Source organism: Penicillium samsonianum, assembly GCF_028829775.1.
Source record: "Penicillium samsonianum strain IBT 33392 chromosome Unknown utg000003l_segment0_segment0, whole genome shotgun sequence".
NCBI lineage: Eukaryota > Fungi > Ascomycota > Eurotiomycetes > Eurotiales > Aspergillaceae > Penicillium > Penicillium samsonianum.
Window position 1 is genome coordinate 2927117 of NW_026643261.1, and position 18634 is coordinate 2945750.

The following is an 18634-nucleotide window of genomic DNA, read 5'->3' on the forward strand; positions in this document are numbered from 1 at the left end:
GTGTTCGAAATATAAGGGTTTTACTTAATAATATGGGTAGGTATCCCGTACAAAAGGTACTATTATGATTACAATATACATACGGGGTATGTAGTTTGAAATTATGATTAGGGTGGTGCGGCCCCAAAACACAGAAGGCGAAGGGTTGAGTACTCTACGCTTTATATGTAAATCGCTAAAAAATCAAGTCGCCCTTGTCACACCGCGCTTCGTATAGTAGGACAGTCACCATACCCAGCAACAAGCCAACCACCAAGTCATGCAGAATATATATATATATTTTTACTATATAATAACGAAACAGAATTATTACTGGTTTTGACACAAACTATTATTTTCTGCTCATAGTCCCCACAAACTAGAATACATAAGTACCTACCCCCCGGGGCAACAATTCTGTCAATGTGGCTCCGCCAAGCCTGAGCTAGTTTTCAATTACACTCTGTAATGCATTTACTATGAGATACTTCATACTATATAAATCTATATACTTCCATGCTTGAATCGATGGCAGGCTTTATATGTTGAAATAGTACACTGAGGAACTATACAGCATGTAAAATGAAGGGAGTATCTCTTGCAAAATGAATACTATGAAGTATCAAGAATAAAAAATATAAAACTGTCTAATCTCTTCATACATAGTAAGAAGCCATATTTATAGGCTTCTTCTTCTTCCCCCCTGGAATCTCTCAATTGATCCATTTGTAATAGAAACAAATTGGTGGAATCAAAACGAAAGAGCTGAATGAGCGGTGATAGCACTGAATGCTGGATTCCATTGACTGAATACAGCCTGAATTGAAATGGCTTCCTGTGCTACAACAAACTGGCGGTTGTATACAGGAATTGGTGGTGTAGACGGCAAACTGCATTGACGGCGCTAATCTCGATTCCGTAGGACTTCGAAGCTCTTGGCATGCGAGAAAGGCATGGTGATTCGTAATCCATAAAGCATGCCGAATTAGGGTTAGCGTTGAAAGCTCCATGTTAATTACTCAGAATTAACCTGGATTCTAAACATTATAAACTAGTAAATATTCATTCACGAGAAATACTCGAACTTATATGCCAAATATCATCAAGATTAGGCCTTCTGAAATGTATTGTACTGGATTGTTTAAAGAACATTTTATTACTAGCGCAAACTGATCGGCGGGATTTACATTGACAGAATTGTTGCCAAAAGGGAGGGGGGGGCACAATTTACCCCGGATTTACAGCTCAACCATGGTTTGCGCTGATCTTTGTGGTAGATGCAAAAGGCGGTCTGAGTGTTGTCCATAAAAGACACCCATCCACCCAGTCAATATTCTTCTTCTATACGCAATATTATCTGGCCTATGGCCCTTTTACTCTTTTCTCGTAATAATGGTAATCCGACGTAGGGACTCGAGATGCTCGTTGTACTAAGTCATATTGCTCCCTACCCTATAGCTGGGCGCTAGGAGCCGTCCTTACCTGCTATACTGATGAAGTTGAAGCTAAATTTGAAGTTGCTACCGTTCTGTGAACGAAGACGCCTATAGTGTATCCACCTGATTTCGTCTAATCTGCCTAAGAGAACGGGGTAGAGAGTTAGGTAGACGGGTTAAGGACTCGTCTAGCTCTCCCGTAGGGGATTGGGTAGACGATTTCACTCAAACCTGACTGTGTGTCCGATAAAGCCTCTTCCATTTCCTTCTTTACACCTGATAAAGAATGATTTCGGTCTAGATTCGCGTTTCGAATTCTTACGCCTACGAAGTTAAGTTGACCTCGATCTACCCTTGACCTTGACCTAACCTTGACCGGACCTTGACCTAACCTTGACCGGACCTTGACCTAACCTTGACCGGACCTTGACCTAACCTTGACCGGACCTTGACCTAACCTTGACCTAACCTTGACCTAACCTTGACCGGACCTTGACCGGACCTGACCTCGACCTGACCCGAGATAGAACCCGATCTAAGATGGAACCTGATCTGAGATAGAACTCGATCTTGAATGATATGAGCTAGACTAGAACCTAATTTGAACCAGATCTGCTGGAACCCGATCAGGGTTAAATTCTCGATATGCTATCGAGAATTAATCGAGAATTAGGGAACCAGGGATCCTGTGGTAGAACCAGAAGGCGGTCTAAGGGTTGTCCATGAAAGACACCCACCCACCCAGTCAATATTTTTCTCCTGCAAGCCATCCCTTATCCCAGTCAAGCAATCTTACATGGCCTATGGTCCTCTAGTTCTTTTCTCGTAATATCTTTTAGACAAACCCCCGAAGATGGTTCCAGTGAAAGTAACTTAACATAATCTAATGTAATTAAAATAAAGCGCTGATGGTCTAGTGGTTAAGACTGTGAGTTATTCTCCTTGCAAAATCCAAAGCACCTCTCTGACGAAAATATAGCCGCTTTCCCAAATAGGAGATTCCTGTTCTCAAGCGGTAGCCCGGGTTCGAACCCCGGTCGGCGCATTTCTTTTCAACATTTTTTTTTCTAATTTTGCAGCCCTGAATGGAAAATATACCGCCGTGTTTTGTTGAATGAAAGCAGTATAAAGCTCGGAAAGTCTTTTTTTCCAATGGTTATATGTACGTTTTATATGGAGTTGCCATACCTAATCCTTATAATTGCTATCCAGTGGGGCACCAACATGGTAAAGGACGATTATAACTACCTAGAGGGATATCAACCTTGGAAGCTGCATATTGTGCTTACTAAAGTACATCTCAAAATCCCATACATTGTCCTGCTGCCAGATTTATGATGGGTATGGAAGGCGGTATCAGGGTCTAGTTATAACAAACACCTAACCCAACCAGCTAATATTCTTCTCCCAAGCATCCATATCATCATTCAGGCAATCAATATTCTTGACATTGGGCCATTTCATTATTGCTTTCGTGACAGTAGTTCAAAAACTTTGGTTTCATACTAGGCAAAAAGGCCTACGGGAAGTTTCTCAACCAATGCCCGATGTCTGATAGGCCGCTGTCCCGCCATACACAGCCAACCATATCCTCCATCAATATCCTTCCGCACCGGACCCCAATCATTATTCCTATAGTAAGAATTTGTGAACCATCTACATATGGATACACACCTTCTAACTTCCTAGGTTTTCTTCCTTCTATCCACTTTGCCGCTATGGGTTCTATCATTGTTTTTGTTGCCCGGGCCAGTCCTCAAGAAGCTTCTGATCAAAAGCTTGCGCGAGACAGACTGCGCGAATCTCTAAATCTGGTCATCCAAAACTACGAGCACTTCTATGGTTGCACTTGTCAATCTCCTCGCTTCTACACTTTCATCCACGATTCTGATCAGCCACTGCGTTCTGGGGGATCCGTATTCCAATATTTTGCCAACTTACTGGATGAAGGTCAAGACAAAGGCTGTGATGTGACTCTCGTTCTGAACGGCTGGGACACCCTGACTGTCGATAAGATGACATTTGTCCGGTTGTTTGGCCATGTTTCGGCTTTTGACATCGACGTGAACGTTAAGGTCTTCGTTAATCAAGCTGGATCAACCAACCCTTCCCAATTCTTCAATATCAACCCTACTGAAGCCTGTGCCCTTCTCACTGGTGACCTTGATCCGACAAGAGATGTTTATTCCGATGACGATACACGGTTTTTTATTCATACCATCAACAACATCAGCGCTGATATGTACCTACGGAACCATTCAGAAGAGGAGGTCCGACGGCTAGTAAGTTGATGTACTATCAGTCGCTATCTCAAAGGTCATGACCCTCACACAGTTTCTAGTTGATCGGGGATGAAACACGCAACGACTATCCTGGGTGGTCCGGGTCCCGCCATTAATCCATACAGATTAGGAGAGGATAGCAGTTGATCCTTAGGGCTTGGGGAGTGGACTGAACCTAGGCTGATTGGGAGCATGCTCGAAATTTGCATACATTATTTAAAAAGAATTCAAACTAATTCATGTGGCGAATTATGAATATGGTATTTGCAGTACTATATGCTGGTTCCAAGCTTGGAACTTGAGTGTCCATTATAAGATCGGGTTCCAGCTCAGATCGGGTTCTATCAAGCCCAGATCAGGTTTCATACCAGCTTAGGTTCCATCCCAGATCGGGTCCTATCAAGCCCAGATCAGGTTCCATACCAGCTTAGGTTCCATCCCAGATCGGGTTCTATCAAGCCCAGATCAGGTTCCATACCAGCTTAGGTTCCATACCAGCTTAGGTTCCATACCAGCTTAGGTTCCATACCAGCTTAGGTTCCATACCAGCTTAGGTTCCATCCCAGATCGGGTTCTAGTCCTAGCTCGGGTCATACTAGTACATACCACCTTGGTATGTATGGTAACCATTTGAACGCCCATCCATGGATGTATTATCTCTGAAGGCCGAGGCCACTCTATGTAATGAGGCCAGTCAATACAGTCCCGTAATGAAAGGGTATAAGATCTAGGTCCTTGTCACATGTTCAGTGGCTTGGACCCACTAGCTTGGATCCAGTCGTTGGCCATCTGCCTTTCTCCTCCTCAGCATCCCAAGCGGTCACTTATACAATCTTGTCTGGTGTACTATATCTGATGTGTCGTCTACCATGGCGACTTCAATCAGTCCCTTAGTCGTGTTCGTTGCCCGAGAAAGCGCAGCAACAGGGTCGACTCGAGCTGAGTTTACAGAATGGCTCCTTGAGAGTCTGCAGTACGTGTCATCTCAGCATGCCGCCTCGTATGACACGATTGGCTGGCAACTACCGAAGTTCTTTGCTTTTATCCATGGTGCAAATGAACCCTGGTGTCCTCGTGCCAGACATACAACCTGGATGCTAGATCTTGTTACTGAGGCTAAGAGTCTGGATTGCCCGGTTATCATTGTATTATCTGGCTGGAGTGGACTGACGACCTGCCCCTTGGTCTTTGATAAGATCTTTGGGTGGTTCGAGGATGCTGGGGTGCCTGTCAAAGTCCGGGTGTTTGCGGATAGACCACGTCGGTTCTTCGATGTCAACCCACAGCAGGTGAGAGGAGTTCTACGTGGTGATATCACTCCTAGTGAGGATGGTGTCGAGCTGGAGGACTCGACACCACTCTACATCGATAACTTCTGGCTCCTCCACTTTGCTAGGGTGAAGATGTCTGAGGCACAGCAAATGGTTAGTATATACACCGGTTAGTAGAGTCGTTTCTATACATTAATCAAGAGCTAGATGTGCGATCTGGACTACCATCGAAACTCCCACCCTAACTGGATCAGGGAGTTCAAGTCCGTATGTGGTATTTGCGGAGAAAGGTTCAGAACCCAGTTGCTCCTTGCCGCCCACCAAGGGCACAAGCACCCCGAGACACGTACAAAAGACTTTATCAAGCCTGAGTTCAAGTGCCCCCACTGTGGTGGTACATTTACACGTCTCGATGGCCTAACCAGGCACAAGAGGGGTTGTAAGAAGAATCCCCAGGCGGAGCGAAAAGAACGGAAGAAGAACGCCAGAAGAGGGACAAGGGTCAACCCTAATAGACTAAATGTCCAGCCCAAGGGTTCGGACAATAGTATGAAGAGTTACCTTACCCTGACCGAGGAGGATGCTCCCCTACTACCCCGTCTTGAATTGAGCTCACCTGTTGTCTTCCGGGGTGAACTACATTGCCGGTATCCCGGCTGTAGGGTGACCACTCGCTACCATATGCCCAGTGCATTACGCCTTCATTATAAGGCCATTCACAACTTCGAGTACCCCGGGTTCAAAACAACGATTGGGGAAGAGGGACGTATCCAGCATGAAGCTGGTACGGCATGGCTTGCTCGGTGTGTGCAACTAGGACAGGAGAATGCAGGGCCGGCCCCTCCCGCGCCATCAGTATGGTAGTTCCCAGGAGGAACTCGACCATAGCACACTTCGTGCATTCAAGCCCGGATGGAGGAAAAACGCATGAAGAACCATCTCATCCAATCTTGACTTCCTATCCAATCTCGACCTCTCATCCAATCTCGACCTCTCATCCAATGTCAACCTCCTATCCAATCTCAACCTCTCATCCAATGTCGACTTCCCATCCAATGCCGACTTCCCATCCAATGTCGACTTCCCATCCAATGCCGACCTTCCATCCAATCTCGACCAATCAACCATCCAATCTCGGCGAATCAACCCTAACCCGGGCCTATTGAACCCAGGTGGCAAGGTTACTTACCCATTCTTTACTGCAAAGATGCCAGAGTCGAACCGGCCAGCACCAAGCGGACGACGATTCTCACAGGTGATTCATAAATACACCACCCCAACCCCAACCTGGGTCATCCTATCTAGGCTCTCAATTCCTAGAAGATTTGACTCTCATGCCTGACCTTTACCACCCCAGATTCTACCACTCCACCTGGGCAGGTCATAACCCTTCAGATCGTTATCAGTCCGATCTCCTTACCCCACCTGGGCGAGACCCATGGTCAATATTGCTGGACCCTCACTGCCTTCATCCAATATGTCAACCCCATTGCTTCCCTCTCGTCCCACACCTCCGGGGCTGCACTATAACCTTATAATATCAGATCACCCCACACTGCGATGTCATTGGTTCTGCCCTTGGCGGCCGATCTTGATAAGCTGTCCTCCTTACCGAGTGGCCAACAAGGTCTTGAAGACCAATCCGTGTTTGGAATGAGAGACCTGGGTCCCTTCTCCGGTGCTGGCAGGAAGGACGGTCGAACAGGTCGTGAACAATCATATGACGATCTCAGCTCGGTCGACCAAGGTTTACACAAACCGGGATCAATTCCTTCATATGGCAGTGCAAGAAATCCATACTCGGATCGTGGACATACACGGGTATAACCCTGCTCAAATCCTATTCGGGTTCCAACCCCGTTATGCTAGGTCAAGCTGGGTTGAAGACCAGTTACTAGCCCAGGATGTTAGCCACAGCTGAGAGCTGGGATGCGCCCAGCTAACAGCCGGACTCAGGCAATGGATGAGCACCTATGAAACTGGTTGGACTGCACAGGGGAAGTCCAGTCCCTTTATCAACCCCGAAGCATCCAGACTCTCCTATTCAACTGTCCTTCGCAAAGAAGGTTCCACTTTCCTCAAAGTTGTCCCACACAGATCGCGGTGAATCCAAGTCCAGTGACAGAATCTTCTCCTTGGCTCAACCCATTCATGGGGACTGATCACATCCAAACTTTGGTCCAAGCCACTCCAAGTCATAACCTAGCCGGGCACGATGATTCGAAGGCTGGTTTTGTTACCCTAGTAACAACTACCAGGTCAAAGAAGCTGCCTAAGCACACCATCCTGACCAAGCTATCCAACTGGAAAGCTGACCCTGCTTCTTCTGCACCACTAGGGACACAATCACGACCTCTATCCAGTCAGACTCAGGGGACAGGGAAGCAACGGACCCCGGGCTACTCCCTTATCTTACGAAGGGGAGATGTATGCCAAAGGACATCGTCAAGGACCAGGGGATTATCTCGACCCTAGACAGAATACCTCTGGGAGAACTCTTATCGAACTACATGCGGTAGTTTGCCGGCCCCAATCGTCCGACCCGATATAATAATTAGAAGAAGCATATACACGTTGTGATGAATATAGAAGGCGATCTCTGGACTATTCATAAAGGATGCCCACTAAGACTATTCTTCTCACAGCCAGCTATCCTTACTGAATTAATATCATCTGGCCTCAGGCACTCAATCATATTTCCTTTGTAACAACATTATCGAAGAACAAAAGAGATTAACCTCTTAGTTCTAGCGAACCCCATGCTGTGTTATAATATTGAGGCCGCAAGTCCGTTCTTCGTGAAGTCATTCCGGGTATATGGCAAGATAAGGACCGAACTGCACTGCCCGAGCCCGAGTTAAGTCGGCCGCCCATGACTGACCCACCCCATATCAAGGTCACATGTCAGAGTGGTGATTAAGTTTAAGCCAGTGGTTCACTGCCTTTTGCCCTCTCCCTTCTATCAAAACCAATCATCTGTACGCGATATAATGATCTACATCCTAGTGCGTTTCTAATGCCATGGGGACTCCAATCACTCCCCTGGTCATGTATATCGCCCGGGAGAGCTTATCGGGTGGACAGACGCGAACTCACTATTTCCGGTGGCTTATAGAAGGCCTAGAATACATAGCAGGTCAGTATAAGGCGACTTACGATATTAAAGGATGGCAACCACCGAAGTTCTTTACCTATATATATAGCGAATCTATCCTAAGTATCCCAGCCCAGGCTATGCTGGAGAAAGCTCAGTGGAAGAAACCACTACTACGATATTACTCGCGAATTGGTGGATCCAACGAACTAGCATGCCCTAAGCTGTGGCTCAGTATTTGGAATCATTCGAGATAGCATCCAAACCCTCCACTAGGCCCGGTTCACACAAGCTGCCGACCCAAGATAACCCTGGCTCGTGGGTGTTAGGGACTTGGTTCTTCTACGCCAGCTCGAGTGAATACATGGCCGGAATGAAATTTAACATGCAGCAATCAGCTATGTTGAACGATCTACTTTCCGAACTGTCCATTGGCAAGTCATGATAATCACCTTAACCTCACCTTAACTTGTTTCGACCCCAATTTTCTTCTCATAAAAGTAAATAAGTAAGGAAGGAAGCACAGGAACTAGTATTCCAATCTAAATTGGATCATGAAAAGATGGCCGGAATCCCTAGGGAATTGAAACGGAGGCATTTGGTAATCCTGCCTTTGTCCTCCAATCTTCATTCTTCCACCTAACCCCCGCCTTTCATTCTTTTCCCCCTCTACTTGTATTTTACTTCCCAACTTTGTTATGAGATCAGTCTCAAACTACGTTCATTCTTGATCTTCTTGGGTTCAATAACCTTCTCCAATCTCAGTACGCTTCAGCTCTCGATATGCAAGCCGCCAGTGACCTCCCGGAATGGGGGGAGATCGATCCCTCGATACCAGGTTTCCCCGGACCAAAGGCAATGGAGAAAGTGAGACGACGACTGCTGAAATCAGAGAACGCAAGACGTCGACAACTCGAAGAAGTCTGGAACCGGCGAGCTAACGGGGAGAAGATCCTGGTAGGGGTAGTGATGCCCAAGCCAACCGAACAGCATGGACGCCGATTCGGTAGGAAGCGCTGCTATGCAGTCAACCAGATCATGAAGTGGTACAGAGAGTACGAGAAACATCGTCCAGCCTTAACACAGAGTGATACGCGGCTCATCGCCCAGTTTCCACTTGAGTTCCGCCAATGGCCCACTATGTTCTTCGAACGCTATCCCGGATTGAGGCCCACCCCGAACCCACAACATTACTATTACGGGTACCGACAAGGATTTGGGTATGGATGGCATTTGCGACCGGAGCGATATCAACATCAATCCTCCTTCCCGTACGAATACTACGACGACTACTCAGGATTCATTCGATGGTGGCCTACCCCAGAAACTCATGGAAGGCGGGTGAATTGGGTGGAAGCGTGCCAGGCATATCGACTCAACGGCGACGTGGTGACGGGGATCCCATTGACAGCTGCCGAGGTGAATCCTATCCCATTTCAGATAATCAAAAGGAAAAGGGGTGAGATCCTCGAGTATTATGAGAGCCAATATTCCGAGAAGAGGCAAGAACCAGATCCTACCCCCGACGAGGGAGTAGTTCCGGGCTCAACAAACTCCTCTGAACCCCACGGACCGGGAATCATTTCAGCAGACCAGGAGTTGCTAGATCAACTCAAGCAAGCCCAGGGGCTTAGGTTACCCCTATCCCCAATTGCCAACTCCTACATTTCACACTCTTCTACTATCACCCCGTCAACTAACAGCCTCTCAGGGGGTACTCCTCCTCGCTCGACACACTCAAGGCACCAAACAACTTCCCCTACACCCACAGTTACCACAGACCCCATGCTCGGTCCTAGAAAGGGCACCTCGGTAGCCTCTTCTCCAATCTTCGCTGAATCACTTGACTGGATCATTAGGCACGACTTGGGAACGCGTCGAGTCTCACGGAAGGTAGCCCCAATTGCATGTATCGAACCTACTCTTGAACGCTTTTGGGGATTGAAGGAGATGCGAGATCGTCAAATGAACTCCCAGCAAATTCCAAGTGAAACACAAATGAATCCGTCTCCTGAACAGTTTCTCCCGCCTTACGATGTTCAGCTTGGTCCAAGGAATCGACCTCTCCCGTCCGCTCCATCAAATCCGCAGCTAGGCTTCCTAGCGCCACTCCCACAAGCGATCACATTCTCTCAAGAGCAGTTCACGCAGCTCATGATATCGCAACAGCAGAATCTACTTGATATACTTCAGATGCAAGCAGGGAGGATGAACCCGGGCCAATTGCAGTACCAAGCTCAACCTGTGTTGTCCCAGTCGGTTCCCGCTCGAAATCCCGAGACGGAGTCAATGATGGCGGAGTTGAATTGGGCGAAAGCACGAATTAAGGAACTGGAAGGAAGGATCAATGATGGCTCCTCACAGCGAAGAGGACCTTCTAGATCGGAAGCCGTGCCACACACCACCCCGGCCCAAGTACCACCGAAAACATCTCAGGTGGGACCAACCCAGAATGAGTCAATCTCAATCGATTCCAGTCTAGTTCGGGAACACGCTCCCGGCTCGAGCCCACCAGCCACAGCAGCTCACAGTCAAGTTAAGCCGGTTCAGTCCACCACAAGTCAAGATCCAGGGAAATATTCTCATCCAAACCCTAGTCTCGTCACCCCAGTCGCTACCCCGAAGTCGAAGAAGCCACCGAACTACAACATCCTACCTAAACTATCGAAGCGCAGGGCCAATCCCGCTCCCCCCACTTTGCCAGGACTCCAGTCCCAGTCCAGCCCGAGCAAAGTCCAGGAAAAGAGGCCACCTAGCCCGTTCGACCCCAAGATACTTCCCCATCCTAAGATGGTGAAATTTCAGCATAAGGATACTGCCAAACAGAGATCAGCTGAACTCCCGAACAATCCAAGTCCCGAACCGACGTCGGTACCCAAATCTAATCCGTCTCCCATCATCAGGGCAACTCCAGTTGACAATGCCACCACAAAGGATGGAGTTGACCCAAAAAAGCCCGTTAGTGCACTTCAGAAGAAAACCAACTGGTATCGGGGACATGCGAGTGAAATGGATAAGATTATAGAGAATCAAGATCTTCTTATCCATACCCAGTGGAAGGAAAGCAAGGCACTTCGGGCCAGAATTAAGGAAGGAGAGTCCCTCCTAAAAGCCCGGCAAGCCACAGCGTGGTTCGTTGAAAGTTTGGGTCCCCTTCCTTCCCGCCCTCCACTCTCAACATATCTTGACGACAAGAAATGATGATAAAGCATAGGAGCGCGTGTTCAAGGTCAGTGTGAAGAGCATTTATCTCGCTACAGAGGCCCTGATGCCGCGTTTCATCGAACAAGGCCAGGGTGGGTCGGTGATCAACATCTCGTCCACGGGTGCGGGTCGACCACGGCCTGGGTTGGTTTGGTATAATGCCACTAAGGGGGCAGTCACCAATGTGAGTGGATGTTTAGACAGTGAATGAATTATGAATCGCTAAAAATCTATACAGGCCACCGAGGTCTCGTCGCAGAGTTCGGTCCCCACAGTATCCGATTCAACACTGTTGCTCCTCTTCTTTCTGGTACTGAAGGCTTCATCCTGGATTCGGGTTTGATATTCCGGCAGAATAAGGACATATAAGCCTTCTTCTGATCCCGGCCCCTCTTCCTGTTGTACCTCTTCCTGTTGTTCTTTTTTCTGAATCAACGATTATGCATATTCCAAATTCTTCTCGTATCAGCTGCCATAGTCCCAGTCCTTCTTAAGTCTTGATTCGGCCTTATGTGCCAATCCAATCTGTATTTTCCTTGCTGTCATGCAGGTTACGCGAGTTGAATAATGATGCATCCTGGCTCCGAGAACCTCATTTTGGTAAATGCAAGAACACATGACAATGATAGCTCATTTTTTTACTCCGCGGTTCTCCCCTCTCAAGGTAACAAGAGTCACAGATCAGATTGGAGTATGGATATAAAACTATGCCATGATAATTGTTTCTTGATCCCTAGGTCCCGCCCGGCGACCTCGGGTCTAGCCCCACAGGATTTTGTTCCATGTTGACGGAAGGCAAGTACGAATTCTAAATTCACACCCCAGCAGGAATATGCAAGGAGTAAGTTATTATAGCCAGTACAAGGAGTCAATTCACGAAAGTAAGAATAGTAAAATTCTGTGCTAAAAACTAAAGAAAATGCCGGTATTCAGAGCTGGGCTTTATACCCAAGTTCTGCCACGACATTGTGCCTGGACAGGATAAGCCCCTGAACCGGGGTCTCCTACGTCACAGGGTCCCACGGTCCAGAAGAATTCTCAACTTTCGGCTTAAGAATTTCTACCAGGACGGGAATAAGAAAAATCCAACATACATGAGTGAACCCTGATTTTGGTTCTCTTCCTCCCCTATTCATCCTCAGATGGTTCCTCCATGTCACATTCCAGTCCGATGTAATTTGGAATTCGAGTGGGGGAAGGCAGTGGTCCGATGTCAACTATAGCTTTATGTTTCTTGAGCCGAGTTTCCACTTTCTCCAAGATAGACCGAAGAGTTTGGTTTTCCCTCCACTGGGCTTGGATGATGAGTTCCTGGTTTTCGGTAACTTTGCGCAGGGTGTCCACTTGGTTTCGGTACATGGTGACCTTCTTCTGCATTCGGCCAAGGGGTTTCTCCTTTGATTCAACATTGGCCCGTTCACCAGTTGTTTTGTTCGGCATTGGCTTAGATTCAGGGGTTTTCAATGGTTCAGGATCCGGGGTCCCTTCAGGAGCAGACTCTGTCGGATCTTTGGTCGATTCATCTTCGTCAGTGGGCTGGATTTGGGGGGCATGGCGGGTTATGTAACTCTCAACAAAGTCAGGGGTGAGCGAATTCAAGGCCAAGGCTGGTCGGGAAAACCGTTCACCCTCCATGAGGTCTAGGTGATGGTGATATTTTCTCCTTAGATTTCCTTCTCCCCCAAAGACCTGAGTAAAGGTTTTACGGACGCCGGGACCATACTCTAGTAGAGTCTGGATTTCTCCAGCAGTCAATCCCCGCTTCCGATCCCACTTAAGTGCAACTGGCAAATCGGCCTCTCTTTTCCAGTTAGGATGTCGTCGAGACGTTCGACCGGGGTCAGCCATTTCTCTGATGTAACCTGCTAAAGGTTTTCCCAGGGTCCTCTGATCCAACTGAGCCATCACACTGTTGTCTTTAGCGATCTCCTTCGGTTGAAACTTCATTCGCTTAAGATGAGGTAGCAGTTCGGGGCTGAGAAGACTTGAGGACCGCTTCCCAGAGCCAGCAGGTTGACTGGATTGAACTGGGGTCTTCGATGCCGGGATCCGCTTAGAACTAGATCCCTCTTTGATGATTCCCTTCGGAGAGATCGGGTTGATTGCCGCTGGAGTTTTCACGCGGTCAAGTTGGCCAAGACGTCCAGGAGAACTAGAGGGCTCCTGGGCCGGGCTTGAGAGGACATGTATCGGGTCTTTCAAGCTCTGATGGGGCGACTTGTCTTGATGCTGCGGCGAGGACGGATCGGGGGTGTCTTCTAGACTCCGGATATCCCCTCGCTGGGGTGACCGGTCCTTCTCTTTTTGTTCTAGTTCTTCGATTCGCGCGGTCATCCATTCCATCTGCTGCATCTTTGAAACATTCTCGGTGCGCTGCGCCACTGGTGGCTGGGGTAAAGAAGGTTGTTGAGTCATCGGGTATTGCGATGGCCCAGGGTTGCCTAGGCTCGTTTGCATTTGAAGCAGGGCCAGATGGTTCTGCTGATAGGTTCTGAGGAATTCGGCGAACTGCTCTTGCGATAAGGTAGGTTGAGGGTATGCGGTCAAAGGGTCAACCTCAGTGCTCGATGTGGCTGGAAGGGTTTGTCAGTTCCTCGGATCCAAGTTGGGATCGTAGGCTGGTAAATTCGTACCTCTTCCACCAGTTCTAGGGCGTTGCGGGGGATCATCCGGGTGTCTCGTTAAAATTTCTGGATTGAGAATGAGCCTGTTGATCGGGTCCCATCCCTCCTGGTGGTCACCAGATGATTCAGCTGGATAATTGTAATTTTCATCCATCTCAGGGACACCACCTGGGGTGGGACAATGCTCTGAGTGAGGTTCGTTGGCTCGATGAAGAGGAGATCCGACTGGGGATCGAAACAAAGATGAGGTGTCACCAGACGAGGGGGTGTCGTTGTAATGAGCAAGTGAAGGGGAACCTTGGTCCGAAGGCTCGTTCACTTGCTGTTCACTTGCCTTGCCCTGGTCGTTTATTTGTTGCTCTTGTGATTGATTCATTCGTTTCAATGCGGCCAAGCTTGCGTCGATGGACGAGAACGGAGCTTCTTTTCGTAGGGCCCGACTCCAGTCTGGGTCACGTCGAACGATCGAATCATGTGCACGAGCAAAGACAGGGGAAGAGGTTATTGGAAGGCTATCTTTTGGAGCCAGCATAGGTGGTCTGCGATCATGGTTGAGTGGGGAATGTGATCGGTGTCGCAAAGGAACTGACAGATGAGAGGTTCCCTCACTGAAAGAGTTGGAGTTTTGTGTGATAGCTGAGGAAGGAGTGTTACTGGGATCTTCGACTGGAGAGGGAGACAACTTAAAGGTCCGGGCCCGCTTAAGCTGGTCTAACAGTTCCTGATCGGCCGAGACGATTATAGCTTCAAGAGGTGAAGATGGTGTTGGTGAACCCGGAGGCACCCCTTTTGCAACCAAAGGGTCTCGCCTCTGCGAACCATCATATTCTAAAATATCACTCCTCTTTTTCATAATCACTTGAGCTGGGATCGGGTTCACCTCAGTGGGTGTTAGCAGAGTTCCAGCTACCACTCCACTATTTGTCCGATACGCCTCAGATGCTTCTTCCCATCGAATCCTTCGTCCATGAACTTCAGGGGGTGGCCATAACCGAATGAACTTGGAGTAGTCATCATAGTGTTCCCGGTCAAAAGACAACTTGTAGCGTTCGGGTCTTAGGTGCCAACCATATCCAAATGAATCCAGATCCCCGTAAAAGTAATGATGTGGGTTCGGAGTGGGCCTTAACCCGGGGTAGCGTTCGAAAAACATGGTAGGCCATAGACGAAACTCGGCCGGGAACTGGGCCATAAAGAGCGAATCGTTCCGGGTTAGGACTGGACGAGTCGTTTCGTATTCGTTGTACCATTTTCGAAGCTCGTACATTGGGATTTTATCACGGGCGTAATCGCTGCATATCCCGGGTTCTCGCGGCTTTGGCATTGTAACTCCAACCGCGATCCTTTCTCCTCTGCCTCGTCGGGCCCACGTCTCCTCAAGCTGTCCTCGTCTCGCATTTTCATCCTTCAACCGCCGGCGTCTTTCCTTGTCGATCTTCTTCGGTCCAGGGCGACGCGGTCCCCAAGAGTGGATCTCCCCCATTCTGGGAGGTCAGTGATAGTCTGCATCGAGGGATGGTGTCATAGGGTGAACAAGAACCGGAGAAATGATTAGGAAAAAGGGAATGTGTAAACTAGGAGCTGCTTCCTACACAAGCTTGATGATGCAAGGTGATAATAGTTGAAAAAGGTACGAGGTCAGGTCGTAAAAGGTTGCAGAATAGAGATGTGGTAAGGAATAACAAGGGGAGGGTTCGATTCTAACGGGTTTGCGGTTGCCTGACCTCCCGAATAAGCTGTCATCCTCTCGTGATGCAATTTTGTTTTGAAAGCTATCTCTTAAACATCTTCTTTGTGGTGAGCAGGCGAGCAGTTCGAGCTCGAAACTGTTTGACGTGGTCTATGTTGCTTAACATCTTTCAGTCGAGATGGCCAGTAGAACCGACCAATAATTATTCCCATGGTGATCCGCATCGAGTAATGACCATGGGGATCGTACATTATGAACAGGATGCATGGGAACTCACGCTCCTGGACACACCTATCAAACCTGCCGCTGGGTTCTGGCTTTACCAAGACTCCTTGTTTTCCTAAGCAGATCAAGTGCTAATCTTTGTCCTCTCCAATACGGAAGCGAGTCAACAACCAATTTATGTCGGTCGGGCTTCCGCCAAAGCAAGGATTGGATGAGAAGGACTACACAAGCCAGTACTATGTGAAATTGATTATTGAAAGGATAGGGTAAATTCAGAAATAGATACTAATAGGGAAGTGAGGCTTTATATCCAAGTTCTGCCATAATATCCCGCCTGGAGTGGCCTAACCTTTAATCCGAGGCCAAGCTCGCCACCTGGGCACAATGCACATGGATGATGATATGATATGCATATAAGGTTAGAAGAGCAGAGAATATTGCTATATACCGCCTTCTATGTTCGTTGTAGGATTCCATCCTCCTTACCTAGGTGATATCCTTGATACGATATCGAGAATTTAATCTAGTTCCATCCTTGGGGTCTTATCCTAGGCCAGGTTCCATCCCTGAGCAGGGTAGATACATGGTCATGAAGATAGGCTCCAATTAAAAATATACAAGAATAGCTGATATACCAGCTAGCACGATAGAATTTTGATTATGCAATTGGGGCTAAGTTGGAAGAAAAGAACAAGCAAATGGTACCGGAAGCAGAAGGAGGATATATATCCCAAATTCTGTTGGTACGTCCCATCTGGAACGGGAAAAAATCCCGAATCCAGAATCTTGCAGTCCAGGATAGAATAACCTAACCAAACATGAAGAGTCGAATGAATTTGATCCTGCCAAAACTCCCAGCTCACTCCTCCTCGTATGAAGCTTCCATGTTACCTTCATTCTCCAGATAACTTGGAAGAGAAGTCTGATGAGGGAGGGGTCCCCATCCCTCCACGATGCCCTTCGACTTCGGGTTAAGTTTCAGTATGTCCTCTCCGGCCTCGAGACGAATTCGGAGAGCCTGGATTTCATTCCTTTGGGCCCGGATGATTACATCTTGATTTTCAATAACTTTCCGTTGATCAGCGACCCGTTCTCGGTACAACTCCATCTTTCTCTTGAGTTTGTCTCCAGGCTGCTCCTTTAGGTCGGTTCCATGGGAGGTCTTGCTTCTCTTAACCGGAGTGGAGTCAGCTGTGGGCGGATTACTGGACTCCGGCTCAGTTGTGCGCTCTGGCTCTGGATCACTAGGGTTGTTGACTGGGTTGGTGTCATTGTATCCCTTTACTTCCTTCGTATGTCGTGTCACATAGCTATCAATAAAGTCAGGGTTGACAGAGTTTAATAGCAGAGTAGGAAGTAGGAATTTGCCGTCCCGTGCGAGGTCCAGATGGTGATGTTGTTCGGTCCTGATGTTTCCGTCGGACCGGAAAGTCTTCGTGAATGTCTTGCGGACTTGTGGCCCGTACCATAGCACTTCTTGGAGCTCTTCAGGACTGAGAGTCTGTTTCTGTTTTGCTTCTAACGAGGTGGGTAGAGTCCCCGGTTTTTTCCACTCACTAAATCGGGTAGGTCGGTCTGGATCGGAGAGCTCTCGGATGTAGTTCGCCAAGGGTTGACCTAATCTGGTTCCATCCAGAATTTCCATGACTTCCTGGTCCTTGATGATCTGCCTTGCTTGAAAGTTCATCATCTTGAGACGGGGGAGGAGTTTAGGGTCGAATGAAGATGGAGGTCGCCTTTTCGAACCAGCTTGGTCCAGCTCGGGCTGAGCTCGACCTCCCGGCGATGTAGGGGAATTAACATTGGCTTTATGCTTGGATGGGCGAGGTAGGATTTTGTCATTGACGGCTTTTTTGGTCTTAGAGGCTGTCGGATTGACTGGACCGGTGTTTGTGGGGGCATGTTTCTCTGGTCTGTGTCCTGAAGCTGGTTGATGTAGGTCTTGATGTGGTCCTGGTGGGCTGGATGAGATAACTGACGGGTACTGAATGGGACTTGGGCCCACTCCGATGGCTTGCTTTTGAACTGGCTCAACATGAGGCCATTTGTGCTGCTTATCCCTGACTGAGGGGACGGATGGGGTTTCTGGTCTCGTGATTTTTTCTTGCCGAGAAGACCGATCTTTGTTCCTCCGTTCGAGTTCCTCCCATCGGGCCTTCATCTGATCGAATTCCTCATCATTTATATCCCTTGGGGGTACCGATGGTTCATTAAAGAGAGGGTACGGCAGCTGGCTAGGGTTGGGTACCCCTGCCTGCATCATTGCGAGTTGGCTTTGTTGCTGGGCCAAAAGCTGTGTAACCTGCTCTTGTGAGAATATGGCCAGTTGTTGGAATGGAGCCTGAGAGCCGGTTCGTGAAGATGGGGAAACGGGCAGAGGACGCCTGTTCCTTGGGTTGATGTGGACATCATCACGTTGATCATTGCCACTTCCTTCCCTGGTGGTCAGGTAATGAGGAGACATCTCATTGGGATTTGGACTCAAGAATGAAACGGGCCTGTCATCAGGATCGCATGCTGCTGGGTTATCGGTCGGTGGATGAGGGTATGAGTAGTCGTCCTCCATGCTGATGGAAGCTCCTGGAGTGCGCCAGTGACGAGCTGAGGGATTGTGATTCGAGCGAGATGGCGAGGAGTTGACTGAAGAGAGAACGAGTGATGAAGTATCCTCAGACAACGAAACACGGCATACAGTGTTGAGAGGAAAGGGACTCTAGGCAGGAAGATCGCTCGCTTGATCCTCACTTTATGTTGGATTAGGAGACTGCGAGTGAGAGCTTGATAATTTAGAATAAGGGAACAACCTGTGCAGGTGCGGATAGTAGGAGA

General features: G+C 48.3%; 7 protein-coding genes across 7 annotated transcripts; 5 read left to right on the top strand and 2 right to left on the bottom strand.

The window, feature by feature from the left end:
- Positions 1 to 3133: 3133 nt before the first annotated feature.
- N7471_004699 (uncharacterized protein) lies at positions 3134 to 3813 on the top strand (the record flags this gene model as incomplete). The annotated part of the gene is made up of 2 exons (XM_057277418.1): positions 3134 to 3697; positions 3757 to 3813. The coding sequence occupies 2 exons, from the start codon at positions 3134 to 3136 to the stop codon at positions 3811 to 3813; spliced, it is 621 nt and encodes a 206-aa protein (XP_057137028.1).
- A 753-nt stretch (positions 3814 to 4566) lies between these two features.
- N7471_004700 (uncharacterized protein) lies at positions 4567 to 5832 on the top strand (the record flags this gene model as incomplete). The annotated part of the gene is made up of 2 exons (XM_057277419.1): positions 4567 to 5121; positions 5176 to 5832. 2 exons carry the CDS (start codon positions 4567 to 4569, stop codon positions 5830 to 5832), a joined length of 1212 nt encoding a protein of 403 aa, XP_057137029.1.
- A 696-nt stretch (positions 5833 to 6528) lies between these two features.
- On the top strand, positions 6529 to 6795 carry N7471_004701 (uncharacterized protein; the record flags this gene model as incomplete). Its single annotated transcript, XM_057277420.1, has 1 exon — positions 6529 to 6795. The coding sequence occupies one exon, from the start codon at positions 6529 to 6531 to the stop codon at positions 6793 to 6795; it is 267 nt and encodes an 88-aa protein (XP_057137030.1).
- Positions 6796 to 8845: 2050 nt separating this feature from the next.
- Positions 8846 to 11263, top strand: N7471_004702 (uncharacterized protein; the record flags this gene model as incomplete). Its single annotated transcript, XM_057277421.1, has 1 exon — positions 8846 to 11263. The coding sequence occupies one exon, from the start codon at positions 8846 to 8848 to the stop codon at positions 11261 to 11263; it is 2418 nt and encodes an 805-aa protein (XP_057137031.1).
- A 67-nt stretch (positions 11264 to 11330) lies between these two features.
- On the top strand, positions 11331 to 11609 carry N7471_004703 (uncharacterized protein; the record flags this gene model as incomplete). Its single annotated transcript, XM_057277422.1, has 2 exons — positions 11331 to 11450; positions 11505 to 11609. The coding sequence occupies 2 exons, from the start codon at positions 11331 to 11333 to the stop codon at positions 11607 to 11609; spliced, it is 225 nt and encodes a 74-aa protein (XP_057137032.1).
- A 785-nt stretch (positions 11610 to 12394) lies between these two features.
- N7471_004704 (uncharacterized protein) lies at positions 12395 to 15373 on the bottom strand (the record flags this gene model as incomplete). Its single annotated transcript, XM_057277423.1, has 2 exons — positions 12395 to 13839; positions 13900 to 15373. 2 exons carry the CDS (start codon positions 15371 to 15373, stop codon positions 12395 to 12397), a joined length of 2919 nt encoding a protein of 972 aa, XP_057137033.1.
- A 1291-nt stretch (positions 15374 to 16664) lies between these two features.
- On the bottom strand, positions 16665 to 18371 carry N7471_004705 (uncharacterized protein; the record flags this gene model as incomplete). The annotated part of the gene is made up of 1 exon (XM_057277424.1): positions 16665 to 18371. The coding sequence occupies one exon, from the start codon at positions 18369 to 18371 to the stop codon at positions 16665 to 16667; it is 1707 nt and encodes a 568-aa protein (XP_057137034.1).
- Between the last annotated feature and the right edge of the window lie 263 nt (positions 18372 to 18634).